Source organism: Diceros bicornis, chromosome 25, assembly GCF_020826845.1.
Source record: "Diceros bicornis minor isolate mBicDic1 chromosome 25, mDicBic1.mat.cur, whole genome shotgun sequence".
NCBI lineage: Eukaryota > Metazoa > Chordata > Mammalia > Perissodactyla > Rhinocerotidae > Diceros > Diceros bicornis.
The window spans coordinates 7,654,184-7,682,081 of NC_080764.1; the positions used below are offsets into that span (position 1 = coordinate 7,654,184).

Sequence of the window (27,898 nt, forward strand, 5' to 3'; positions counted from 1 at the left end):
CCTCCCTCCCCTCCTTCTCTCACTCCCCTTCCCCCTCCACTCTTCCCTCCTACCCCTTTCTCTCTCTCCCCTCCTCCCTCCTCCCCTCACTTCCTCCTCCCCCTCTCCTCCCCCTCCTTCTCTCTTCCCTCCTCTGCCCCTCCGCTTCCTCTCCTCTGCTATTCTCTCTCCCCCCTCCCCAGGTACCTGCTAATTGCCCTCCACTCCTGACGTTACACACCTGGCCAGGTCACCCCAGGAGGCTGAAGTTTTGGGGAGGGCGCTGCTGTGGGGGGAGGGGTGCAAAGGTTGGTGAGTTGCTGGCTGGGGAGAGAAAGGGAAGAGTTACTGGCCAATGGGGGTTGTGCCCACTGTGGAGAGGGCTACCGTGTTCCTGGGTGACCTGCCACTGCCAGCATGTTTTATTCATGTGGTCTTGCAATTCAGCGCTGCAGCCTTTTTGTCCTGGGGGGAAACTGAGGCCTCCCACTGGCAGGAGGGAGGGAGAGGTGGGGGGAGAATGAGATAAGGAATGTAGGAGTGGGCAGTGCAGAGAGCAGAGGGGGTGCAGGTGGGAGGCTGGTATGTGAGAGGCAGATAGGGACATGTGGTCCTGTGACTCCACAATGGGAGGGCTGGCAAGAAACCACCGAAGCTCCAAGGGGTCTGGACTGGACGGAGGAGAGGAGAGGGGCGGGAGAAGGAGCCCTCAGTCCCCCACACTCAGCGGGAGCCCCTCCTTCACCTCCTGCTGCCTGCCCTCCATTAGGGCCCACCAATGGCGGGTGGAGGGGGGGAGTTGATCCTGCCTGGTAAATGTTCTCTGGGATCTCTAGTTGGTGGCGCTGGGGGGCCCTGGCCATCTGCCCACCACCCCCTCCTGTCCCTCCCACGCCTTCTAAAGGCTGAATCCCCGGGATTTCTCTGGTGACCTCTCCGAGCCTCCATCTTCCTCCCCACCCACAGAGGGTGGATGGTGGGTGTGGAAGCCCTTCGTGTGCGTGAGTGCCTGGCCCCATAATTTGCTGCCCCACAATCATGGAGGCTGAGAAGGTGGAGGCCTCCTCTGTGCCGGCTGCCATGGGGATGGAGTCCAGGGTGTGGGGCTGGCCGGGTCTGGACTGGCCCGAGGAGGGTGAGGGCGCTCTGTGCTGTCGGGGAGGGGCATCCACGGGCCGGCCCCCAGGCTCTGGCCTGTCCCTGCTCTACTTTCTGTGGTTAAATTTGTCCTCCTGGCAGGCATGTCCGTGAACGGCAAGTGCTGAGACAGAAACAATTAGGGCAAAAGTGTAATTGTGCCAGCTGGCCAGTAGGCCTACTGTGTGCCCAGTCCTTCGTGAGGGCTGTGAGAGTGTCCCCTGTCCTCCCCATCACCACACAGGTGAGGAGCCCAGAGATGTGCCGAGACTCAGGGTCACACAGCATGGAGGAGCCTAGACCCTCCTCCTCTGCCGCCCCCACCCCCACCACCCCCCCCGGTTAGGGCGCCTTCTGCTGCCCAGGTGTCTGGGCAGGAGGGCACAGGGTGACTTCAGTGATGGGCTTCCGTGGTTTCTTGCTAGTCCTCTCATGGAGTCATAGGGGGCACCCCCTCCTGGCGTCTCCCTGTTTCCCTTCCTAAAGCCTCAGTCCGTGATGCTTGGGACGCTCCTGTCTCTCTGGTGCCTTCTCAGCAGCAGCTGCTCTCACATGTCTTTCCCACTGGGTGCCCCCCGGCCGCAGTCAGCCCATCAGGGTCACAGCCAGCGTGCCTCTGCCATCCAGACCTGCCTGCTCTCTGTCCTCCCCCTGCTCTCTGGTGAGTTGCTCTGGGAGCTGAGCAGTGGCTCTGAGCCCCAGAGCTTGGCCCTCCCTCGGGTTAGGGACTCCAGTGACAGGAGCGCTGGGGCCTCAGGACCCTGTTTGCACCCTGATCAGCTGTGTGGCTTTGGGTAAGACACTCTCCCTCTCTGGGCATGTGGGGACTGGGGACCATGGCAATAGCTTCTCTCCCACGGGCTTGTTTTGAATTAATGAGAAGAGAGATGGTAGAAAAAAGCCTCGGGCCCTTTGTACAGATGTGAGTGGCTGGGCTGAGTGGCTGCCTTTGCACCTCCAGCGCCCAGCCCTGAACCTGGCACACGCTCACCAGTGCCTGCTCTGTGCCCTTTCTCTGAGACCTTGAACCAGGAGCAGTTGGCCCTGCCCATTGGTCCCCAGCTCGTGGGGGGACAGAGAACCTGAGCCCTTCCCTGGGCCGAGGCAAGAGACATCCACACAAGAGATGGGTCTGCACACGTTAGTGTGAGCTCGTTGGCCCATGACTCTGGCCAGTTTTTCCAAAATTTACCTTGTCTAGGGGTGGGGAGAGGTAGTTACGAAGGGGCAGCTCCTGGGTCTGAGCCTCAGGGCCCTGGCATCGTGGGCTTTCACGGTTAGCCCTGGGAGCTGCCCCTCCCCAGTGCCCGCCCCTCTAACCCAGCCGTGCCCGTGGAGGGTGCCCGGGAGACTGTGGGGGGATGGGGGCAGGCTGGCAGAGGCTCTGATGACAAGAGCCTCCTCATCCTGGGCCCACCCCTCATCATTCCTGCAGCTCGATGAAGATGACTAAACCCCAGCCATATTTAGGGAACATGTCCTCAGCTCAGGCCTGTTTTTCTGTCTTCAGCCCCTGGTCAACTCTACAGTGTGGTCCTCTCCGATAGTGCCTGTTTTACAAATGAGTGACTTCCTTGCCCAAGGACGCCCAGCTGGGCCGTCCACTGTGGGTCTTAGCCAGTAGAGCAGAGAGGTTGGGGCACAGTGTTTCTGGAGCCTGAGTTCAAATTCTGAGTCCTTCCCCAGCTTGCTGTGTGGTTCTGGGTGAGTCGCTGCACCTCTCTGAGCTCAGTTGCCACGTCTGTAGAGGGGGATAATAATAGGATCTCCCTTTGGGAGGAGTCAGTGCAGTAGCACATAAAACACCTGGCATGGAGTAAGTGCTTCTAAATGTCAGCTGTAGTTGTTGCTGTTTTTATTATTATTTGACTTGAAAATTCCCCCTGATCCACGTGCTGCTTCCACAGTAGTGGAAAGCTGAGCTGAATAAATGGGGACGAGGCCTCCTGGGTACTCCCCTAGCGAGAAGACGTCCCGAGCCCTGCTTGGGGTTGGTATCCCCAAGGCCCCCTTGTAGCGGTGGCGGTGAGGAGCTTGGCGCTGGCCCAGTGGCCTGGCCAGGGCCCCGTTCAGGGGTGGGGGTCTCGGCCCTGCCTGGCCTGCCTCCCGGCTGACAGCTCGGGCACCATAAGCTGGCTGCCAGCCAAACTGCCTCCTCTCCCGGCTGGCTGGCATCCCGGGCCCGATGCCAGGGGGCCGGCTGGTGGGCAGCAGCTCGAACGCCGCAGGGCTATGATCCCAGCCAGGAGGCTCCAGGCAGGGCTGGGTGTTGGGGCCTCCAGCTGCCCCACACGGCCCTCGGGAGCCAGGCACAGCTGCGCCGGCTCTCAGTACCGCCCCCCAAGTTGGTGCCTCCGCAGAGCTTGGAAGAGCAGATTCACAGAAGCAGCGGCGAAAAGAGCAGAGCTGGGGCAGTGGGTCCACAGAGCAACACTGGGCCTCCCGCTGCCTCCATTTCCTCTAGAAAAAGGAGCCGGTTAACCTCCATGGCCTGTCTCGCAGGGTCAGACATTTCGCCAGCGCTCACTGAGTGTGCACGTGTCCAGGGCCTGTGCTGGGGTAAAGGATGCGGCATCTAGTTAGCTGAGGCCTGGCTGGGGGAGGACAGGCTGATGGTGCTGATGGTGATGGTGATGATGAAGGTGATGGTAATGATGATGGTGGTGACGATGGTGCTACGGAAACCAGGCACTCACCAGGCACTGTTCTAACTCCCCTATAAATAGGGGACTTACCCCCCACTTTATAGATGAGGAAACTGAGATTCAGAGAAGTTCATACAGTTAGTAAGTGGCTGAGGCAGGATTTGAAATCCAGGAGGCGGACTTCAGAGTCCACACCTCAGTGATGCCTAGGGTCCAAGTGTTGAGGGTGGCCTGTACCATGTGGGGACCTGGTCACTCTGCCTGGGGCCCAGGAAGGCTGCCCAGAGGAGGGGTGGGATGTGTGGGTTGGGGCTGAATCAGGGCCTTTGACAGAGGAGGCCACGGTAGGGAGGTCAAGGAAGGCTTCCGTGAGGAGGTGCTGTTTGGGCTGTGACCTGAGTGACACGAGCCAGTTGTGCAGAAATGTAATAATGTAGCAGGGAGAGGGGACAGCCAGGGCAAAGGTCCTGAGGCAGGAACAGGCTGGGCAAGTTGGAAGGATTAGAGGGAGGGCCCCTGGTTTGGGAGTGTGGAGTGGTTGGGGGTAACGAGGGCAGGTTGGGGTTGTTCTGGGACAGAGGCAGTTATGCAGGTCACTTGAGATGAACTTTTCCCTCAGCCAGAGAGGAAGTGCTTGGGCCAGGGCGGGGAGGCTTGGCTTGGGTGCTAGGCTGTGTCATCCCCTCTCCTGAGGTGCCTTCCCCTCCCCCAGTCTTCTCCCTCTGTGGCAGTGGGGTTCATCGTGGGGGTCTCAGAGCCCCCTTGTCCCATGACTGGTGGTGTTCCAGGCAGGCCCCAACCAGGCTGCTCCTGCCTTTAGGTTCTGTGTGGGTCCCCTTGAGCAGCCTCCATCTGGCCAGCTCCTTGCTGTGCTGTCTGTGTCTCCGGCCCAGCACATCTCAATGCAGGAAAGCCACTGCAAACGTTAGACCCTTTCCTGAGGGTCATCCCTGTGCCCTCGGACCCTCCCTTCAACCACATCCCTGGCTTGTGTTTCCTGCTGCAGGCAGCCAGACACTGCCTGACTCCAAGTATAGCTCGACATTCCAGCTTGGCTGTGTGACCACAGCGTGCCGCTGCCCCGCTCTGAGCCTCGTTGTCATCACCTGTACAGTGGGGACATCAGCGGTTACCTTGTGGTTGGCCATGAGGCTTAAACGAGATAATCTCTGTCAAGTCCCTGCCAGGAGCCTAGCCCGGCCTCCATCAGTGGCCACTGTTGCAGATATGAATCCTAAATCCTTCTGGCCGCCGGGCCCAGCACCCTGGACAGCAGCGGCGTGGCCCTGCCCTCTCCCAGAGTTGGAAAGGATGCTGCTTCCTGCCTCTGCCTCACCGACCTCCATCAGCCTCCCCTGGCCTCTCTCTCGCTCCTGGAGTCTTTAGTCTTCGGCACAGTCTGGTAATTAAAAACCTTCAAGGGGGACTTTATTGAGTTAGCATTAGTTATTTTGTCAGGCTGGGAGAGGGAGAGAATTATCTGTCCTCCGGGAGAGGGGGCTGGGGCAGGGGGCTGTGGGCTGAGATTGGCAGGTGCCTGCACCGCGTTTGTGCTCCGTTAATTCACCGCACGTTAATTCACCGCACGGCAGGCGCCGCGGGCGGGACGCGGGCAGGGGGTGATTCCTCACTGGGAGGCTGGTCCTGCGGGATGTTCCCACTTCCCAGCCTCTTCCTGGCTTCCTTCCTGGGGCTGATCGGCTTCTGGCTTTCAAAACAAGCCAGAGCGCAAGATGGCTGCAGGCTCGGGGAGGCGGGGTGGTGGCTCATTTCTGCCTGAGCTGGGGTTTGGGACCAGGTGAAGCCTCTTGCCTCCCTAGCCTGACCCTCAGGCTAGGGTTGGCCAGTGAGCAGGTTTGAGGTGCCCCAGGCCTCCTCCATGCCCATCGCTCCCATAGCCTGGAAGTGCCTGCTTAGAGAGTCCCAAGGCACACCCGAGACCTGGGGCAAGCCCCTCACCTGCCCGCCCTCAGACTCTCACCTGTGAAATTAGAACAGTAGTCCCTCCCTCTCCAGGCTGTCAGGAGCAATAGAGGAGATAGATGGGAGTTCCCTTGTCCAGGAGAGGACCTGTTTTATTTCCCTGGGTCTCCTTAAATGTCCAGCCCTAGGGAAGCAGCCAACATTTACCCCTCCTGTTTGTTCCTCGCTTTGGGGCAACTCGTCTTTGGAATCCTCACAATAACCTTGCAGGATAGGCGTGGCCAGTTCCTGTTTCAGATGAGCAAACTGAGGCTCGAGCAGGGGGGTGGTTTGTCCGGCGTCTCAGCTGGGAGTGGGGAGGCTGGGCCCGGACCCAGGGCTTTCTCCTGCTGGGGGAGCCGGGAGCCATCACTCTAAGCTGTTGAGTCTCTCTGGGGGAGTGCCCAGGAAGGACACTTGTCATCCTCCTCTGGAGGCTTGGGCCTGAGATGAGGCCTGTGGGGCGACCAGGCCCCTGGGTCATCCAGGTTTCGTATGCTGCCCCCTGCCTTGCTCCAGAGCCAAGTCCAGGGAAAGCCCAAGGGCCCGATTCCCTGGTCCGTCTGCCCTGTACCTGAGACCCAGGCCCTGCCACTCCTGAGAGGTGGTGCTGAATGGGAGCGGGTGTGCAGGATCTGGAGCCCAGGGGCACGCCACGCATGTGTCTGTGCCACCATGGTCACACCGGCCACTCAGTAGCATTTTCTTGGGGCCTGCACTGCGACTGGCTGCAGGCTTAGGCACCCTGGAGGTAGAGAACAGAGGTGCAGAGGATAGCGGGGGCTGGCCTAGAATGGGGCTAGCAGGGAGGGAGGCTGCAAGTCAAACCTGGGCTCCATCTCCCTGGAAGTCCTGGGGCCCTGTGTCTCACGTGTGTGGTGCTTTGCAGCTCACACAGGCCTCCGTGTCCTCTGGGTTGCTGCCAAACACCCCCTCCTCCAGGAAGCCTTCTGGGATTTCCCCAGGCTGACTTGCTTGCCACTCTCCTGGGGTCCCGTGGCTCATCTCAGTGAGTAGACACAATGGGATGTTACCTTCTTGAGGGCAGGGCTGGGCCCTGGCTTGTCCCCCAGTCTCTCAGAGTATCTGCTGGGTCCCAGCTGAGTCCCAGCTCTGCCTGGGATTTCTTGTCTGTAAAGTGAGTCCAAGGTACAGAACTGGTGCTTGGGGTCTGTAGGGGCAGAAGAAGGGCAAGAAGGGCTCCTTTTACTGTATCCTGGCCCCTGTGTACATGTTCTGATCAGGAGTGAGCGGCGGGGCCTGGGGGGTGGGACACCGAACACCCAGGCCCAGACCTGGGAGCCATAAAATGCTGCCTCCTGCTGCCTATGGGGCCTGGGTGAGCTCCTTCTTTGTGATCCCACCCTGAGAGTGCAGGCAGAGAGCCCAGCGTGTGGGAGGCCCATGAGTGTTTGTTTTAGTCTGTGCTTTGTCCCTAAGCCTCAGTTTCCTTTTTTTTTTTCTTTTTCTGTGAGGGAGATCAGCCCTGAGCTAACATCCGTGCTAATTCTTCTCTTTTTGCTGAGGAAGACCGGCTCTGAGCTAACATCTATTGCCAATCCTCCTCCTTTTTTTTTTTTTTCCTTTCCCAAAGCCCCAGTAGATAGTCATATGTCATAGCTGCACATCCTTCTAGTTGCTGTATGTGGGACGCGGCCTCAGCATGGCCGGAGAAGCGGTGTGTTGGTGCGCGCCCGGGATCCGAACTCGGGCTGCCGGTAACGGAGCGCGTGCACTTAACCGCTAAGCCACGGGGCCGTCCTTCAGTTTCCTTTTCTGAGAAGTGGGTGAGAGAGCCCTTGGTTTTGTACTGCTCGTGAGGGGTAGTGTGTGAGAGGCGCCTGGCGCCTGCCCAGCTCAGACCCCTCAGGTCCACGGGGACATGGGGACAACTGGTGTCCCTCAGGCTGGACAGGTGCTGGCGGCTGTTGGGGAGGCCAGGGGCTTGAATTGCATCCTTCACCTCTGTGGTTTAACCTTGAGTCTCTTAATCTGTCTGTGCTGAAAAGGAATTGGGTTGAGCCCCAAACCCTTGTGCAGCCCCCTTTTGCTCACTTCATTAGGCTGGACCCACCTTTTATGTGTTCTTATGGGCTCTGCCTCCCAGTCAGAGCACTGGACTAGGAGTCAGGAGAACTGGGTTCGAGGCCCCTCCTCAGTGTCCCAAGGCCCCAGGGCCCTGCCCTTGCCTTGCCTGGGCCAGCCTGGACAGCCGAGTCAGAGAATAGCTCACCCCACCGGAGTCTACACTGGGCCTGGGCTCCCCATGACACCTGGCCCCGCCCTGCCCAGTGCACCATCTCACTGTCAGCTCCCATTCCACACACCAAGGCCGCCTTCACTACACCACTCACAAAAACTGCTCTCGGCCCCATCTGCCCACTCTGGTCCAGATTCCAGTGTAAGGATCCCCTTTCCTCCCCCTGTTCTCCTCAATGACTGCCTCCTCTAAGAAGCCCTCCCTAACCCTCAAGGCCATGGGGAGGGTGCCTTCGCCTGGGGCTCAGGCTGGGCTGTGGTCACTGGTTTACTTATCTTTCTTCCAACCAGACTGCGAGCTCCTTGAGCAACCTTATGCATTTCTGGAACCCTGGGCCTGGCACACAGTAGGTGCTCAGTAAATGCTTTGGCTTGTTGGAAAAGATGTGGGAGCTGGAAGGACCTTAAAGGTCATTTCAGAGAAGAGGAGATGGACACCTGGAGAGAGGAGGGACTGGGGTGTGGAGTGAGACTGTGTGGTGAACAGGGGGCCCTGGGTGTGAATTCTGGCAGCCTGGGGACTGATCTGGCTAGGCCATTTACCTCACCTCCCTGTGCCTCAGTTTCCTTGTTTGTAAACCGGCATATTCAGGCTGCTTCCTGTGGCTGTACTGAGTTTGAACCAAGGCAAGAGGGGGCGTTTTGTGAAGCCCCTGAAGATGTGACCCTTCCCAGCACCATTCTAGGGGCCTCCGAGTCAGCGTGGGGAGGAGGCTCGTTCCCAGGGCCTGTGCTCAGGGAGGCTGACGTGTTCGTGAGTTGCCAGCTTGCTGGGAGCTCCCTGAGGACAGGCCAGTGTCTTGTCCCCGGGCCCAGCAGCCTGCGCTTCAGCCAGAGCCTGTGGGCTTGGAACAGAGGTGTGCTCTCTCACCCTAGGGACCCTCTGGAAGCCAGAAGCCATCCCGCACCCCTGCCTTCCCTGGGCTCCCCTTATTAATGGCCACACTATGGGGAGAGGGTCCCCTGCTTGTGCTAAGCAAGGGTCAGGAGTTGCCAGCAGCAGAGGCCTGACCCCTCCATGCCCTGGCCGGGCCCACAGCAGAGTCCAAGCTTCCTTCACCTGAGGCCCCTCCACTGCCCGTGTTTTATATTTTGAGCAGATGAAAGGTTTTCCTTCCTTTCTGTGTGTTCTTTTTGTTGTTGTTTGGCTGGGATTAGCTGGTCCCTAAGCTGCCCATTTCCTCCAAGCTCTGTTGTGTTAAGAGGACATCAGAGGGCCCGTGCTGTGTGGCTTCTTGGGCCCTGAGCCTCCTGCCGTCCCGGGGCAGGGGGCTCGGGGACAGAACTGGAGGAGCTTCGGGGCGAGTGGGACAACCCTCACCGCATACGCGAGCCCCCTCCAGCCCCCCAGTGGCTCATGTTAAAACACGAGCGGGGTCTTGGGGCCACTGCTTCCCGCCTGGCTGGCCCCGGCCCCCGGGGAGGGTTTTGGCCTGGGCTCGGCCTCCTGCTGGCCTCCTGTCCAGCCGCCGGTGGATCCCTGAGCGGCAGCCGGCTGCGCAGGGGGCGCATGCGTGCAGCGGGAGGGAGCCGGCGGTGGAGAATTAATATTCCTGGAACATCGCCCCGGCCGCCTGCACACGCCGAGGAGAATATTACGGCGATTAGCGGTGGGAGTTCGGCCTGCACGCAATATCTGGATGGAGAATTCGGTGTGATTAATCTGGCGCTAAGTAGCAGCCTCCGGGGTCCACGGGGCTCTGGCATGTTTGGAATGGGAAAAAAGCTCGGGAGCGCAGCGATTCTTTGGGGGCTCTTTGGGGGTCTGCCAGAGCAGCAGCTGTGCTCCGGGCAGGCTGCTGGCTCCTGATGGCCCTGGGGTGGGCAGATCGCCCCTCGTTTGTGGCTGTTGGCGGACTGCCAACAGATAAAAGTGTGTTGGGTTCAGAATCTCAGCCCACCCGCCCCCACCCCAGGCCCTTCTGTCCCTTTAGCCTCCTGCATCAGTGTCACAGACTCATGTCTGAGCTGTGGCTTTACTGCACACTTCATGCCACCTTTCTGGGCCTCAGTTTCCTCATCTGTAGAATGGGACGCATGATTCCTGCCCTGCCATCTCGGGGGAGAATACTATTATTCCCTTCTTAGAGAGGGGGAAACAGGCTGTGAGCATTTGCACAGCCGGGAAGTGGCACTGTGCTATGCAGATATTGGGGATTATTATTAATAATTCTACTAGTAACCTGATTTCCGCAGCCATCCACTTCCTCTCGCTTTGTCTCTGCTCTTTGGGCAACAGCAGATGATGTTGGAAGCTCCCAGAGTGTGCTGGGGGTATGCAGTGGCAGGGAGAGAGCGCTGGTTATCTTATAGATTGGAACCTATAGCCCCATCTGTAGAATGGGTATAAAATACCTCACCTCCCTGAAGTGGATTCCTGTTTTAAGATTTGTTGACCTGGGGCTGTTTATAGAGTAACTCAGGCCCTGGTGGAGGTGAGAGGAAGGTGGCGGTGGTGGTGTGGGTCGGGGGAACATCTGCCCGGCCCTCCCCCGTGTCCTCGGCCCCAGTCTTGCAGCCTCATCGGATGGAAGCACCAAATGCCAGGGCTGCAAGGGGGCTTCCTGCTCTTATGCCTCAGTGTCTTCTCTTTAAAAAAGAGGAAATGGAGGGTCAGAGAAGGAACGAGGCCTGCCCAAGGCCGTGCTGAAGCGGCAGTGTTGGGGACGGGTCACAGTCTTTGGAACCAGCCAGACCCGTGTTGACCTTGGGCAAGTCTTCCTTTTTCTGAGCCTCAGTTTCCTCATCTGGAGAATAGGACAGTTGTGCCACCCTTTCAGAATGGAACAGTGTAGTGGGCCCAGAACAGAGCAGGTGCTCTGCTGTTAGCGGGAAAAGATCTGGGTCTTCTGGGAGCCCCAAGGGCTTTCTGAAAGGGTGCCCAGTGCATGGGACTGGCCTGCTTTCTCTCTGCCCACGGGGCTGGACTTGTTGAAAGCTCCTGTGGTGGCAGAACTCAACCATTGCACTTTTTCGCCTGATTGCTTCAAGTTCTGTGGACTGAACATTTCCAAATCTGATTTGCAGGATTTTTTTTTTTTTTTTTTTTTGCCAGTGAGGCCTCAGACCTCCATGCAACTCACCATTGTGCTCAGAAATTGATACTGGATCAATCGTCTTCACTCCCCCTCTCCTAAGCAGGTGCTGTAATGGCCTTTGAAGGGGGATTGGTTTGTGGTTTCCCAGCAGTAGAGCCGTCTGTGGTCTTAAGCAGCTAAATTTGAAACCGGGCTTTTCAGGAGGACGGTTTTTAGTGAGCTCTGAAATGGCTGGGCCCAGTGCAAGGCAGCAGGGTCATGGAGAGGCAGGCGGGGCTCCGCGGGGTTGGCTGTGCACTCACTGCTGACTCCTCGGTGCCTGGAACAAGAGGAGCGCCAGGAAGCACTGCTGGACTGAATGCCTGCATGCTGGATTGGATGGCCGGGTGCATGCACGTGTGGTGGGAGGGATGCGTGCTCTGATGAGAGGCAGGAAGGTGTATTGGTTCAAAGCCCAGACTCTGGAGCTAGACAGCCTGGGGTTGAATCCTGACTCAACTCTTTATTAGCCACGTGACTTTGGCTAACTCAGTTCAGTTCTCTGGGCCTCAGTTTGTTCATCTGTAAAATGGGGGTAATGGTAGTCCTTCACTGGAGGATAGTCGTGGGACTTAAATGAGTTCATCCTCGTAAGAGGCTAAGACGGGTGCACTACATGTGCTAAGAGTAAGCACTACATAAGTACTGTTAACTGTTGTTATTGCATTATTGTTAAAGGAATTCTGCCCTAGGGGTTACAAGGCTAGGTGTAGGCCTCAGCTCTGCCACTGACCCGCCATGTGACCTTGGACAAGTCCCTTCCTCTCTCTGGGCCGTAGTTTCCACATCTGTAGAATGGTTGGACCGGATGACTCCAGCGTCCCTCCCAGCTTGGTTGTTCTGGTCTCTGTGTTGTTGGCCCACCAATAAGATGCCCAGAGCAGAGGCTTGGTGCTCACGGACCCTCCAGCTCAGCCACCATGCTCCCCAAAACTCATGCTCCCAAATGGAGGTGACAGAGGTCCCTCTAACCACATGTGCCTGGGAGTTGCCACCTCAGAAACGTGCTTTCCCTTTGGGGGGTTGGGTACCACTACTCTTCTGTCCATGCATTTGCTTCCTCATCCCTTCCCCTGAGCCTTCCTGACCCAGCTCACACACCTCCTCCTCCAGGAAGCCTTCCCTGGTGCCTCCCCCCAGCTGCCCTCCCTTCTCTGAATCTGTTGCTTGTGATCCCACCTCACCCACGTTGGGATGTTCGTGAAAAGTTATTGAATAACTGTGCATGTGTGTCCATAGTTCAAGGGGGCTGAAGGGAACCCACATTTATCGCGTATCTACTGTGTGCCTGGCCCACTGCTAGGCACCTTCATATTCCTTGCCTGCAGTTACCCACTCAAAAACTCAGTGAAGTAAGGAGCATTACCCTGCTTCAAGAGTGGGAAACTGAGGCTCAGTGAGGATCTGTTGGGGCCCAGTCTGTGTTCCTCTGAAGCTCACTTCCTTCCCACTGTCCCACGGCATCTCCCAGACTTCCCTCTGTCCTCTGTGGCACCTCGCAGGCCCTGATCAGGTAAAGTAGTAATGATGGCAGTTAGCACGGATCTGGCTCCTGCTAAGAGCCTGCACTGCTCTCAGCATTTTGCATGTCTTCTCGTGTAATCTTACAACAACCTTATAAGGTAGGTTCTATTCTTATCCCCATTTTACAGGTGGAGCATCTGAGGCTTAGAGAAGTTAAGTAACTTGCCCGAGATCACACAGGAAGGAAGTGGTGCAGCCAAGATTTAAAAGCAGACAGCCTGATGTAGGTGCCTGCCGAACTGAATTAAAAGTCTCCAATCCACTGATTCGGCCAGCCTCGCCTGGGTTCCTCCGTGCATGCTTCCCGAGTGCCCACTGTGTGCGGGCACTGTGCCAGGGGTCGGAAGACAGGACAGTGCCGTCTCCTTGGCTGATCTAGCAGCCCGGCTGGGGAGGCAGGCAGCTCAACAGGCAGGTCCAGTTCTGCCAGAGTCTGGCAAGGGGGGTCTGCACTGTGCTGACACCCTCCTAACGGCACTGGGTATCGCCTGCACTCCACAGAGGAGGAAACAGGTCACGTGGCTTGTCCGAGGTCACACAGTGAGTGAGTTGGGGAGCTGGGATTTGAACCTGAGCAGTCTGCCCCAGAGCCACTGTCCCGTCCCACCACTTGCTGCTGCCTCCCAGGACACCGTGAGTAGGAGCTGCCATGGGGGAAAAACCTGGAAAACCGCGTCTGAGTGGACTTGGGGGTCAGGAAATGCTTCTCAGAGGAAGCAAGGTCTCAGTGGAGACCCTCATGTAGCCAGGGAAGGGGTGAGGGTGCGGTGAGAAGGCATTCCAGGCAGAGGGAACAGCACGTGCGGAGGCCTGGAGGCGAGAGAGCATGGTTTGCTTAGGGAACCGGGTGAAGGTGCTTGTTCGGGTTTCCTTGCTGGTGTCTGCAGTTGTGCACACAGCTTTTGCGAGTAGGGTAATTTACTGCAAGGTTTGCGGAGTGTCTGGTATGGATTCTGCACCGTGTCGGGTCCTGGTGCGGGGAGGACCCGTGCAAAGTATGGTGGGAGTCCTGAGAACTGAGGTGGGCGTGTTAGCTCCAGGCTTTGGGGAAAGCCTGGGAGAAATGGAAGTGCTCTCTGGACAGCGGGAGCAGCCCCGGGTCCTGGCCTGTAACCCTGATGTCCTGGACACGGGAAGGATGAAACGAGACAGCAGGAGCCCGTGCTTAGTCGGCCCTCAGCAGGTGTCAGGCCCAGGAGCACCGATGAAAGCGTGTGCCGAGTTCAGGGCAGCCAGTGGGCAGCAGCCCAGATGCACTGTGGTGCCAGGGAAGAGGGTGCTGCCAGGAGTTGGGACACCAGGGCCTTGAGGGGCCCTGTGTTGGGCTGAGGTCTCAGGCTGAAGGGGGCAAGCAGAGTGGGCTGCGAGGCCTCTCATCGGGGGGCAGAGGCTGGGGCATTCGCGGTTTTCTCAAAGGAGGTGGGCTCAGAGACCCCACCAGGCTGGGGATGGCCTGAGCAGATGGGAATTGGGGGGCTCCGGCTGAGGGCATTGCCAGGCCAAGGATCGGGCCAAAGTCCAGAGTCCAGGCACTGGCCACTGGGTCCCTGTTCTGTCCCACCACCTCTAGGGCCTTGGTTTCCCCATCTTGACGCGGGGCTTTCTTTGGTGCCTACCTCTCAGGCATTGCCGTGGAGTAAGAGAGGAAGTGAATGCCTGGTGCTGGGGCTGCACAGAGTAGGTGCTCAGCCCATTGGAACTAGTGCTGCTGCCGCCCCCGGGGATGGGACTTGGGGCAGTTGAGACTGCTCTGCCCTGTGTGCCCCTACTGAAGCCCACTTCTGTGGCGGGCGGCCTGGGCTAGTTATCAGACCCAAGATCTCGTTCCAGCAGCTGGTGAAGGCTTCAAAAAACCCTGAAGCTGCCTGGCTGACCCCTCGGGCTCTGGGCCCCTTTGCTGGCCCTGAGCAGCCTTTTCCCAGCCTCTTGTGCCCCCTGCCTCAAATCTCAGCTCATTCCCCTGCTGTGCATCCTCCAGGAAGGCCCTTCCCTCTCTGAGGCTCGTCTCCATGACCACCACCCGAGGTGTAGGTGTGAGTCCCCGGCACACAGTAGGCGCTCTGTGAACTGGCATGCTGGCCATTATGCCTGTTGCTCCGAGAGCTGCGATTCTCGCCTGTGGTGGGCGGTCGCCCCTTTTAAGCCGTTCACTCTGGGGCCAATTATAAATAGACACATAATCGCCCCTATCTGTAGAAGTAAAACATATTCTTCAGAGATGAGCCGTGCGCCCCTCCCCTGCACTCCCCCCACGCTGGCACGCGCTCTCCGCAGTTGAGGGCGATGGAGGGCTCAGTGCTCCCCTCCCTCCTCCATCCATCCCCTCCTCCCTGCTGCTCTTCAATCTCCACCCTGCAGAGGTGAGATCCGGGCAGGGGCCGTGATGTCAGAGGCTCGGCTGATGTCACCGCCCCGGCCCTGTGACTTCACTTGCCGGCTCGGGCAGGAGGAGCCGCGAGGAGGCTGAGAGCCGAGGAACTACCCCCCTTTCCTGTTTCTTCTTTTTCCCTTTCCCCTCCTCCCAGCCACGCTTGGGAGTTTCTTCCTGCGGGCCGGTCGTGGGGCTGTCAGAGGGGCTGGGGCAAGTGCCAGGAAGGATGCTGCTGCAAAGGTAACCGGCGTGCGCCGTGCCTCTCCCTGCGGTCGTGAAAGTTTGCTCTGGCGTGCGAGGCGTGCCCACTGGGCGCTCCGCCGCGCCACGCTGCCCGGCCCGAGGCTCCCGGGGGGCGGGCGGGGCAGGGCGGGCAGGGGCCTCCCGGGCGGCCTTCCCTGCCTTGTCCCCATCAAAGGCCGCAGCTGCTCGAGTGGCGGCTGCAGCTTTGAAACTGCCATAAAGAGCGATCGAGGGAGGGGAGCGCGGGGGATGTTCTGAGCAGTGCCCAGGAGGGTGGCCGCGAGAGGAGGGGCACGGGGGCTGCTCTGGGAGCGTGGCGGCTGGGGCAGCAGCAGAGGCGTGAAGGGCAGGGCCCCGGGTCAGGGTCCCAGGGGCCGAGTCACCATCACTGCTCCCTGTCCCCTCAGGTTCAGCCGCATCCGTGGCTGGGACCCCAGCAGTGAGGGTGCAGAGGCGGCGGGGGGCGGGGGCTGGCTTCTCCCTCTCTCATCCCCCCCCCCCCATTATTTCCAGGCATATTCTTCCAGCAGGCCATTTGTCAGCGGCGATTCGGGACAAAGGAGGGGCAGTGGGTGGTCTGCTGCCAGTTGGGCGATGGGCACGGAGCGTGGGCCGGAGAGAAACGCCAACAATTAAGAGGCAGATCGAGGGCTTTGCTGGTTCAGGCTGTCGAGGGAGCCGTCATTTTGTGTTAGCGTGTGTGTGTCTGAGGTGGGAGGAGGGAGAGAGGGGAGAATGACAGGAGAAGGATTATGACATTGTGTTGTCTCTGTTTGTGGTAAATGCAAATTTGGCACCAGCGGCTTCCCGGGAAAAGCAGCAGCAAGTCACCCCGTCCAAGGCCTTGGCCCAGACCCGCTGAGGGAGCCCGTGTGGGGTGGTTTGGGGTTTTTTTTCCTCTCTTTTTTTCTATCTGGCGTGTGCTGCTTCCATTTATTTTTACAGTGAAGTGCTGGAGACAGACAGGCCAGCATGGCGGGGAGGAGCTGGTCCTCTCTCCTCCCTGGCCTGAGGGCCCCCGTCTCACTCTGCGGGAGGCCCAGGCTGCTCTCCTGACCCCCAGCCGTGGCCCCATCTTGGCTGCCTCCCTGCTGGGTCTCTCTGTCACCAGCCAGGGTCACGGTCCCTTCACTCTGTTAGCTTGGGTGCCCCGAGGTCTCGGAAGGCTACTTCTGCCCACAGCAGCTTCTCAAGGGTGACCAGAGCCCAGGACAGGCTGAGATGGGGCCTCAGAGATACCAGGCCAGGGCTGGGCATGCCCCGGCTGCCGTGCCGGCCCAGCCTGCTCAGAAGGTTGGCAGAGGGTTCTGCGGCCAGGCCGGTGTTGGCCGAGTGTCCCAGGACCTTAACTCCTCCAACAGGCCCATGAAGGCAGGGAGCTTGAGCCTGACCTGGGCCGGGAAGTACCACAGCCCAAGGCTCGGGGCTGCCACAGGGCTCAGGCGGGGGCAGTGGCACACACACAGGTGGTCAGTCTTTGGAGCTGATCTCCAGAGAATGCACGGGCTGGGATTTTGCCAGGGCCGGGCCAGAGCTCAGGCCACAGCAGGGACGGAGAGGTCTGAGCTGAGGAGCCGAGGCAGGAGCCCTCCTCAGATGGAGGGTCAGGGGAAGGCTCTGGGCAGCTGGGTCCAGCCCATCACACACCAGGCCTCAGGCTGTGGCCTTCGTTTTAGTCCCCTTCCCCAGAGCTGGTTCCTTAGCTGGACCTAACCACCTCCTCTTTTGCCTGGTCAAGGCCTTCTTGATTCAGTTTACCTCCTCCAGGAAGCCTCCCCTGCCCTCCACCTGGATAGGCTGGGGGCCTGCGCCCTGCCCACCCCCATGTGCCCTCTCATAGCGCTGACCACACAGTGGTCATTGTCAGGTCCTTGGGTACAGGGACTCTTAGGGCACCTGCCCAGAGCTGAGCACAGAGGAGGTTTATGCCTGGAGGCCAGGGGAGCAGATCCAGACCCGCAGATCTCCCAGGGACGTAGGCCCCCAGGATGGAACAGTGGCCCCGCTTCACACCCTAGAGGGGTGATGGGCTCACTTCCTTTGGGCAAAGCCTCCCAAGGGGGATTTTTCCCCACGGAGCCTGACATGTGGGGGCAAGCCCCAGCTATGCCTGGGAGGGGGGATGTCTGCCCCCAGCTGAGAGCCTCATGTGGCTAAATAACGTCCCTTCGGAAACTGGTGGTGGGCTTATCTACCCCAGCACTTCCTTCAGGTCCTGGGCCCACAAACCAGGCTGCCGAGGGGGGCCAGTGAGCGCTGCGGGCGCACGGGCTGTGTGTGAGGAGCAGCTGCCCACCTGCCTGGCTGTCGCCTGTGGGGCTCTGGTGCCCCATGGAGCTTCCTTTGCCAGACGGAAAAGGAAGGAAGAGTGGATAGGCTCTCCCAAGGCCAAGATGCTGGGTCCATTCCAGGCCTGGGCTCGAGACCCTCCTGGCCAGAGGTGCTGGGAGCTCCAGGAGGGTAGCCACAGCGAGGGCCAGCTTGCTGGTCAGCTCACTTCCCCCAGCCCAGGTTCCCAGCTGCCCACTTGGAGCCGGCACCTCCTGGCATACAGAGATGGGAGGAGCACAGCGGGCCCCTCCCTCCAGAAGCCCCCAATCTGATGGACCCAGGAGCTTTGGCGTCAGACAGTCCCTAGTGCAGTCTTCCCTGGCCACTTTCTAGCTGTGTGACCTTGGGCAAGTTGTGTAGTCTCTCAGAGCAGCAGTTTTAAAACGCAGTGACCTGGGAGCAGTGACCTCTCCCTGCAGCCTTGTTATGGGGATTAAGGAGACTGCAGGTGCTCAATTAATGGCAGCTGTGGTCATAAGGGAGCTGGCTGTGCCAGGATCCTAGAGGCACAATGGAAAAAGTTCTCCCTGGGGTACCCCTGTGAATTCTGACAGGGCAATCCAGAGGGGCTTCAGAGAGGAGGTGGCATTTGAAGGCCTTGAAGAGTGAGTAGGTGTTTGCCAGGCTAAGGCAGTGGAGGGTGTACCGCCAGAAGGAAGAGCAAGAGCAGAGCTTCCAGGTGTGAAAGGCCCGTCACCCTGCGTGGCAGAAGCCTGGGGAGGGGGAGAGAGGCAGGGCGCCCTGTTTCTCTCAGCAGTTCTGGAGGAAAGGAGCCCCGGACTTGATGACAGAGTGGGCAGGTTTCACACAGACATCTCGGTCGTTGCAAATTCGCCTTCCGCACACGTTCATGTCTTAGAACTCCGGACAGTTCTCTAAGATCCTGGCTTGTTCTAGCTCTTTCTAAGCCAGGTCTCTCAGGCCGGCCCATCTTTGAATTTAAGGACCAGCCTGGGTTTTCTTTTAATTTGGAGTCTCAGGACACCTGGAGCCCAGGTCCCACTCTTAGCTGGAAGCAGCAGAGTGGACGCGGGTCCCTGGCTTGGGGGAGGGCTCTTGGAGCAGCTTCTCCAGCCTGGGACCCGAGGTGACTGGAAGCTCCTGCAAGAGGGCAGGGTGGCCACTCCTCACAATCCACCCCCGACCGAGACAGCCGGACAGAGGGGTGGCAAAGGGCTCCAGGGGCAGGCTGCTTGGGGTCAACCCTGGCTCTGCCATTAACCAGCTGTGAGGCCTCAGGCAAGTTGCCTGCCCTCTCTGAGCCTCGGTTTCCTGGGGTAATAATAGTACCTAAGTCACAAGGGTGTGGTGAAGATTACCTGAGATACTTCTCACAGAGCAGTCAGCACTCAACTGAGCAAGGCTAACCTGGTGCCTCTGGTATGTGGGCAAGACCGGAGGGAAATGGATGGCTGGGGTGTGAGGCTTGAAGACCAGCAAGGGCCCACCCACTCCTGCAAATGAGCCACCTGGGGCTGGACACCCTTCACACATGGCAGAGCTGCCAACACACCGTGGGCCCTTGGGCAAGTCATGGCCCCCACCCTGGGCCTCGGTTTTCCTATCTGTATGATGGGGGCTTAGGCACGCTCCCCTTGGGTCCCTGGCCGCTGTCAAGGGCTGCATTCTCTTGTTGCTTAGATTTTCTTGGATGGCTTCCATGTGGGTTGTGACTTGGGCAGTATCATCTCCCCATTGATTTTTCCAGAAAGGATGCTTTCTTCCCTTCTGTTCTGCAGTCAGCACGCAGGTGCCTAGCCTCCCCACTGCTCCCCCCACCCCCGTCAGCACACTTCACCTGGGCTGGGCTGGGGGGCCGAGAGGGGCCAGCAGGGTAGCGGCTCCCCAGAGGCCCCTTAAGGGTACGGGGATGCGCCAACAGCGTGTGACGTGCACATGTTCGGGGAGTGCCTGGGGAATGGGGTACACGGGGCTAGGGAGCCACATTCAGCCCATATGTGGCTGTGTGAGGCTGAGTTCTACAGAGGACCCGAGCGGTTCACTTACTGTCCCTCCTCTGCTCAGCACAAGCTTTGGAATCAGACCGCTCACCCCTTGTTCCCCTGTGTCTGTGCTAGGTGGTCTGCACTGGGGGATCACAGGCACCTTACTTCCCTGAGCCTGCTTGCTCAAGGGACAAGGGATTCCACCTCTTGGGGCACCTGAGGCCGGAATCATGGAAACAGCACAAGGTCACTGGTTAAGACCTTGCGTGGATGCAGCCCTCCGCAGCGGGCAACGTTACTGTCCCCATTCTACAGATGGGAAAACTGAGGCTCCAAGAGCTTAAGGAGCCTGCTCAAGGTCGCATGGGCCTCTGCCCACCCTTTCTTTTTTTTTTTTTGGTGAGGAAGACTAGCCCTGAGCTAATATCTGCTGTCAATCCTCCTCTTTTTGCTGAGGAACATTGGCCCTGGGCTAACATCTGTGCCCATTTTCCTCCACTTTATATGTGGGACAGTATGGCTTGATCAGCAGTGCGTAGGTCCGCACCCAGGATCCGAACCTGTGAACTCTGGGCCACCAAAGTGGAGCCACGAACTTAACCACTACACCACCGGGCCGGTACCCCCCACCCCCACCTTTGTTTTTTACATTCATCTGCTACCAAAAAGGAGCTGCAAAGGATTATAGTGCTGGGGGCCCATAGGAGGCAGGGCAGGGAAGGAAGCCCAGAGACCACTGGGGGAGACACGAAACCTGTGGGGAGGTAGTTACTGTGCCAGCTTGTCACCGCTTGCACACATGGGCTCTGTCGATCACAGGAATGACAGCCATCAGGGGTGCGGGGGAGGGGCGCCCCACGGGGTCGTGGCCCTTGAGGAAGGCACAGTTGTTGTTCCCTCTGCCCCGGAGGTTCCTGCCCACCTTCACTCAGCCGGGTGTGGGGTGGCTTAAGGGCTCTGCCGCTCACTGGCTAATTATTGACTGCTCTGAGCCTCAGTTTTCACACCTGTAAATGGAGATGATTCTACTCACCTCGTAGGCTTGTTGTGGGGATGACCTGAGTTAATGCAGGTAACTTGCTTAGCATGGAGCCCGGCACAGGTGAGAGCCGTAGGAACGTTCTCTACTGTTATCCTCTCACATCAGCCCAGCTGCCCCTCGAACACTCCGCGTGCACTGAGCACCTGCCTGTGCTGGCTCCAAGCCCCGGGAACCCGGGATCCATCACACAGGCCCCTCCCGTGCCCTGGGCCGAGCCGCCAGCCTCGGGGACTGGGGCTGAGCGTGTGGATCCGTGTGCAGGGGGAACAGTCTGCGAGAATTGGTGTGTTGGCTCCCACTGCTGGCGTGACAGACATCCTGATGAAATATGTCCCTTTAAGACATTTTTTAAAGAAATTTCTAGAAAGCTTTCTTAACCCCATGAGGGCCATAAGTAGCCTGAACTGTTGTCAGGTTCTGGTCTTGGCTTTGCCACGACTTGCCAGGGACCCTCCCTTTCCTGGGCCTCAGTTTCCTCATCTGTAAACGGGGCAGTAACCCTCCCCACCTCAGAGGGTTGACCCTCTGTGAGACTGCGCATGCGAAATGTGCTTTGTCAGCTCGAAAGCCCCTTACAGTTGGTGAGCGCTTTCGGTCCTGTTTCTGGTCATCCACGAGATGGACACGGGCGATGCCTGCATGGTGTCATGCTGGATGCGGCCCCTGGGTGTGGATATCAGTGGGATGCTGACTCTTCTCTCCAGGGCGCCCTGAGTAGTGGCCTCACTAAAATCCTTGAATTTTGTGATTTCCAGAGAACGTGGAAGGCCCCTCAGGCAGCCTGGCCCCTTCCAGGGGAAATGCTGGTAAGTGTCTTGTCCTCTCTGTTAGTTCGTCCCACAAATGTTTTTGGAGCAGCTCCCGGTGCTGGGGATGATGTGGGAGGGCCAGAGGTCAGCCCTGCCCTGGAGAGCTCAGTCCAGGAGGAAGGATTTGAAAACTCCAGACCTGATGACCAGATGTCCGAGGTTCAGGGGTGGCTGGATGCAAAGCTGGTGGGCTTTTCACAAGACGCTCAGCCACAGGGCAGCTGGCAGGATGGTTTATAAATGAATATTGGCTTGTGTCCTCTGCTGGGACTCCTTCAGCAGCTCCCCTCTGCCCTTGGGATAAAGTCCCCAAGCCTTTTGTTGCGTGCACTGTCTTGCTCCAGCTGCATCTCAAGCTTTCTCATTTCACTTAAATTACACTGTCCTCCTTTCCCCTCCTGGAGATCTACTTGTGCCCTCCTGCCTCAGGGCCTTTGCTCATGCTGTGCCTGCTGCCTGAAGCTCTCTTCCTACCTCATCGCATAGCTACTTCCTATCTGTTCTTCAGTCTCAGCTCAAATGTCCTGGATCCCCAAGACCCAAGGTCCCATTATGTACTCTCTGTGCACCTGCCATGCTTTCTTACTAATGTGTATCACGGCTGTTACCAAATGATTATGTGATGATTCACTTTCTCTCTAATGGCCCCATGGGACTGTAAGCTCCATGACAACAGGGACCCTTGGGCTCAATACCTGGCATATGATAAGGGCTCAATCAATGTTTGTTGAATGAATTTATGATGAGGATTAGGTAAGGTTTCGTGGAGGTGGTGGCATTTGAGTAAGACTTGAAAGAGGATATAATTTCAATCTGTAGGGAAGGGAAGAGGGAAGGGCTTCCTGCTTCGGGGAGCAAACAGGCATATGATGGGAACACAGCTTGTTTGGTTTGGCAAAGAGGCAGAATGGGACATGTGGGAGAAGGCTGGAGAGGTGAGCTGGGGCCAGACAAAGGCTTTGCGTTCCAGGTGGATGAGAACCGACTTGAATTCTGAAGCCCCTTGGGACCCATGGACAAGCTCTGAGCCAGGAGGAATAGGGTCAGAGCTGTCTCTGGGTAACTGTAATGAGTCTGCTGCAGATGGGGGGCCGGGAAAAGAGGCTGCGTCAAGAGGGCCGGTTGGGAGTTGGAGAATCCATCGACTCTGCTGCTTTCTGTTTCCCTGGAATCACACGTGAGCCTTGGCCGTTATCCTCGAGAGCTCCAGGGAGATGCAGGGCAGCGATAAGGAACCCCACTCACACAGTGTGGCTGCTTCCAGAAGACAATCGCCTTGGTGGCAGGGCAGCCATTCCCGAGTTACTAGAAGCAGAGACGGAGTGGAGGGACCATCGGTGTCCACATTTCTCAGTTTCTCTGATCAAGAAGGCAGCATCCAGCTCCGCGACCCCACACGTGTCCTGGTGCCTTCTGAGTGGCACTGAGGGACCAGCCTGTGGCAGAAGATGAGCAGAAACATTTCTGTCAAAACCCAGCAAACAAGACTCACCTCTGTGCCCCCATGGGGGGCAGCTGATGTGGTCAGAAGAGCCAGGATTCTCAAGAAGGACCTGGGGCCAAGTCCCAGATCTGTCACTTAGCAGCTGCGTGCCTTTGGGCATCCTGTTAGCAGCTCTGGGCTTCAGTTTCTTCCGCTGTGAAGTGGGGGCTGCCCAGGTGTTGTGAAGATCAAGTGCCAGGACACACCTGGAGCCCCAAGCACAGGGGACACAGGAGGCTCAGGAGGTAGTGGCCGTAGCACGGCCACGTTTTTCTCCACGGTTTGAATTCTTCACAGGGAGCTTGGGTTTCAGGCTTAAAATGAAAAGCATGTCAACAAAACAGGAAGGAACAAAGTCTTTTCCCAGCATGCCTCAGCATGCAGCGCTGCCTTCCCGTGGAACCCGACAGTGATGGGGCTAAAAGTCTTGAGCTCTCAAGCAGAAATAATCCCAGTGGAAAGGAAGCTCGCTATTGTTATCTTGTGATAAAGCGATGCAGGGGCTCTGCAGTCCCACCTGCCTGGGTTCGGATTCCAACTCTGCCGGTTCCTAGCTGCTCTGTGCCCGGTTTCCTCATCTGCAAAATGAGGTAAGAACAGTACCCACCTCATAGGGCCGTTGGAAGGATTAAGTGAGTTAATGCAGGTAAAGTGCTTGGAACGTGCCTTTGTCGGTACTCTTGTGGGATCCTTTCGTCTCTACTTGCCCTCTTCATAGTGCTGTAAGTGACACAGTGGGGGCTCTGGAGCCAGAAGGCAGAGTTCAAATCCCAGCTCTGCTGCTTGCTTGCTGTGTGACCTCCGGCAAGTCTCTTAACCTCTACGTGTGCATTTCCTGCTCTGTACAATGAAGATGACAGTCCCTGCCTCATATGTTTGTGGGGAGGAATGAATGGGGTCACCCAGACAAGGGACCAGACTCCCTGGAGGTAGGCAGATCACTCAGCCTCTCCTCCCACCCATTCCAATTTCCAGATGAAGAAACTGAGGCTCAGAGCCATTGGATGATTTGCTGAAGGACACACATTGGTGAGACCAGGGGCAGGGGTGCCGAGCGGGCTGAGGGGTGATCCCCCGTGCGGCCAGGCTGCAGGGCCTCCGGTCGCTCAGCTGTGTCTCCTCCGGCTTCTCTCTGCTCACCTGATGCACAGCAGCTGCTGCCTGTTGGGCAGGCCTGGGTCTTCTAAGCATGGGGTCTGAGGGTCCAGCGCCTGCCACCTGCCCAGGCTCCAGGGCTTTCACGTGTTCCTTGTGGGGAGAGGCTGGTGCCGGCCCTGCTTCCTCTCACGTCTCCTTCCCTGTCCACCTGCAGACTTGGGGACCCACCAGCTGTCTGCATCCATCCATCTTTCCATTGTTTACTGAGTGCTGGGGAGCTTGGTGGTTAAGACTGCAACCTCCGAGGACCTGGGTTCAAATCCCAGCTTGGCCTCTTCTCAGCTGTGTAACTTGGGACAAGTTATTTAAACTCACTGGGCCTCAGTGGCCCCATCTGTAAAGTGGGGTGATAACAGTACCAACCTCATCAGCTTGTTGCAGACACAGTGCCTGTTCACAGTAACTTGGATTCCTCTGGCTGTATCACCATTGTTAACATTATCATCTTTATGGACATGGCTGCCCTGCACAGGATGCCAGAGACCCGAGGGAAGCCGAGTCTCTGCCCTGCAAATGCTCACAGTCCCTTGGGAGAGATGGACACAGTCACAAATAGCTCAGTGTGACCAGTGGGAGCTGTGGAGAGAGCCACAACTTCAATCCTGGAGGAATGGGGTGGCGGGCAGAGTTGAGGGGCTGGCCTCCTGAGCAGAGGTCACTGTGAGGCCCTGTGAAACAAATTCCTGCCGAGCGTGTCACAGGTACAAGGCCCTGCGGGATCCTACCCTTGCCTCCCTCTGCAGTGTCATCTCTCAGTCCCCTAGCCCTGCACGGGGCACACCCTCCTGGGAACGGCAGGTGGCTGTCCCTGCACTGCTAAGTCTTGGTGTTCCCTGGTTCTCTATTTGAAGCCGCCTCCACCCCTTTACTCTTAGAGCCTGCCCTGATCTGACCCCAGAAAGAATTACTCTGAGCCCCTGTGATCCCTCCATCAGAGCTTGCAGCCTGGCACACAGCAGGTGCTCCGTGTGGAATGAAGGCGTGCCCACAAGGGATCTGGCCCCCCCTGCTGTTTGCACTCTTGGCATCCATCTGCTTCTCGTGGGGAAAGTGCCTGGTTTGGGACAGTTTCCGCAGGATGCTGTGGGGGGTTCCCCACTCTTAACCAGAGGCTTTTGGAAGTTGTCTCCTGGAGTACCGTGAGCAGGAATACCAGGCCTCCCTCTTGGTGTGCTGGAGTTAGCAGGAGGCCCCCCCCCACCCCCCTGAGAGGAAGGAGAGCTGGGGCCCCTTGAAGGATAAAGGTGAGGGCTGTACGTGTGCCCGAGAGAGCTGGAGAGTGAGAGGAAGGATGTCCGCCTGCCGCTGAAGGCACTGGCTCACTTCGCACAAGTCACCGATCTGCCGAGCAGGGCCAGTCTCCTCAATCAATCCGCGCTGACAGATGGTAGCGGAATCAGTGACCTAGAGGCAGAAGGCTCCATTTGTAATCCCGGAGTGGCCCAGGCGCCTAGGGGAGCGCAGAGGAGTTTGTAATAAAGGGAGTGACACAGGGTTTCCAAAAGCCATCTCTGAGCTGGAGGAGGAGGGAGAGGATTAATTTTGCTTCTGGAATTGAAACCACTGATTCAGTTCAATAAGTATTTTTCGAGTGGACTGGGTTAGGAGAGAGGAAAAACACCCAACTAATCTACTGTCCTTTCCTTAAGGTGTGGTAGGAAAAACAGGATCCACGCAGATAAGACAATGAGAGAACAATAGAAGAGGCTAATGTGATCCAGGAGGAGGGGCTCCCAGTTGCTGAGCCCCCGCCACTGTGGGATCTTAGGCAGTGACAGCCTCTCTGAGTCTCAGTCTGCTGTGTCAGATTGTGTCCACATCACAGAATTGCAGCTATTGTTAATAGGTGCCTGGTACTCTACTGAATTCTTTATGCAGAGCTCTTTAGATTCCCATAACACCTTATGAGTGGGGTCATATTATCCCCATTTTACAGCTGAGGAAACCAAGGTTCACAGAGGTGAAGTCACTTCTCCAAGGCTATACAGCACAAGAGTAACCCAAATCTGTCTGTTAGCCATGACACCCACACACATTCTTTTTAATGGTACCGAAAGGGAAAGGGGTGAAGAGGTCCAGGGGTGGAGAGCTCTAGGCTGGCCTGGCCCTAGGACTGGGGAAGTTGCCAGGTGGAGGTCAGTTGGGCAATGATCCGGCCGGGTCCGAAGGGGTGGGGAGAGGGTCAGTCTGAGGACAAGAGGTAGGAGCAAACAGGAGCCTGGACTCCAGTCATCTGTCTGCGTTCTTTCCCTTCTCAGTGGGGCTCTGCACAGCTTGTCACCATCCCTTTCATGTTCCAGTCCCCCAGTCTAAGGCCCGAGTGAACTGAGGAAGAAGGGAAAGAAAGGGAAGAATGATGGGGCAGAAGGCTACAAGGAAAAGGGCTTCCTTTTTCTTCATGAATTCTCCAAAGAAATTCGGGGTGCCTCCAACACCCTGTGTTCAGGAAGCTCCCCTGCATCCTCCCACGTTAGTCCAGAAAACAAGGGTCTGTGCTGAGTCCCTCCACCTTTCCTTCTGCAGCCCTGGTGCAGAAGCCAGCACTGGTCTTTTCAAGTCTTGGTGCCAAAGAATTTGAAAATGAAACTCACAGAACAATGGGAACAGCCAGAGGGCAGGGCCTGGCAGCCTGCTCAGCTCTGGGCGGGAAGAGCCCGGCACCCCACCTGGCATGCGAGAAGTGTTTGGGAATCAAGTCTCTAAGAATAGTCCTGACCCACATTGGAGAGGGCCCCCAATTTGTGAGATTGGACAGAAGCCAGGAGAAATCACGGCCTTCCCCAACCACAGCCTCCTTAGGTGCAGAACCAGCTCAGGCCCTGCCTCGGATCCCTTTGTTGGGGGCAGGTGTTGCCATAGCCAGGACCCTCCTTGGTGGCCCCAGGCAAGGCAAAGCGTTAATGTCTCAGGCTAGGTGGGGTGAGGTGAAAGGGCAGAGCCAGGCTCTGGGGAGCTGTGTACCTCAAATATACTGAAATCTGGACCCCAGGCCACACCTGGTTCCTATCAGTCTCCACCTGCTGCCTGAAGTGCTCTTGCAACTCGAATTCACTTTCAAGTTGGGTTGCTTCAGGAAAGGAAGCCACATACTCCCCTAACATCTAGGGCAGATGGGGGCCTAATTTAGAATCAGCAATTTTAGCCAGCATTAGGGACATCTAGTCCAAACTCTCCTCCTTCCTACTGTACTGAAGGGAAGCAGGCCTAGAGTGGGGAGAGAATTTGGCCAGGTCACTGGGTGGCTTAGAGGCAGGATCACAAACACTCCAAACACATCCCACCCTCACTGGCTTTCTCACTTTTGGTAGCAGTGGGTCACGCGGCACAAACATCTCAGCGGTGGTTCTACAACTGAGATTTTCTTTAAAAAACAAAAAGCATCAAGCCATTCCTTTGCTCCATAAAATGTACATAAGGTTTGCAAAGGAAGACTGGGAACTGGCCTGAGGCCTTGGCACCGCAAATCCACTTTATCTCCAAATTAATTCTGGACCCTGGGTCCAGCTAGCCAGGCGATGCAGATTTTTAATGCCTCCGCAGGCAAAGGCAACTGGCATTTGGTGAGCATCTATTTCACAGGTGAGGTTGGTGGGCCTCCCCGCGCCTCGCTTTTATTGCGGAGGAAACTGAGGCTAGAGAGGGCCCAAGTCATTCATCCAAGGACGCGTGGCACCAAGGGGCCGAGGCGGCAGGGGAACCAGGCCTGCCGGGCCCAGAGGGCACTTTGCGGGCGGGAGCCGCCCCCGTGCCCTGCCCCACGAAGCAAGTTACCGAGAGGAGGCCGGGCCTTCGCCCGAGGGCTGCCCGGGCTGCCAGAGGCGCGATTCTGGCTTTGGAGGCTCCAGGGAACTCCAGAAATCCCAGGGAGAGATTCTGGGCCACCAACTCCCCAGAAAGTTGGCTCGCGGCCACTCCCAGGACGGCCCGGCCAA

The 27,898-nt window shown here is 57.8% G+C and overlaps 1 protein-coding gene across 4 annotated transcripts in view; it reads left to right on the top strand.

The window, feature by feature from the left end:
* Positions 1-21,271: 21,271 nt before the first annotated feature.
* TCF20 (transcription factor 20) overlaps positions 21,272-27,898 on the top strand; it is a 105,490-nt gene continuing 98,863 nt past the window's right edge. For all 4 annotated transcript variants that reach the window (XM_058568217.1, XM_058568218.1, XM_058568221.1 and 1 more), the window contains exon 1: positions 21,272-21,322. In XM_058568217.1, coding sequence (XP_058424200.1) covers positions 21,317-21,322 — 6 coding nt within the window. In that variant the 5' untranslated portion in view covers positions 21,272-21,316. The remainder of the gene's footprint in view (positions 21,323-27,898) is intronic.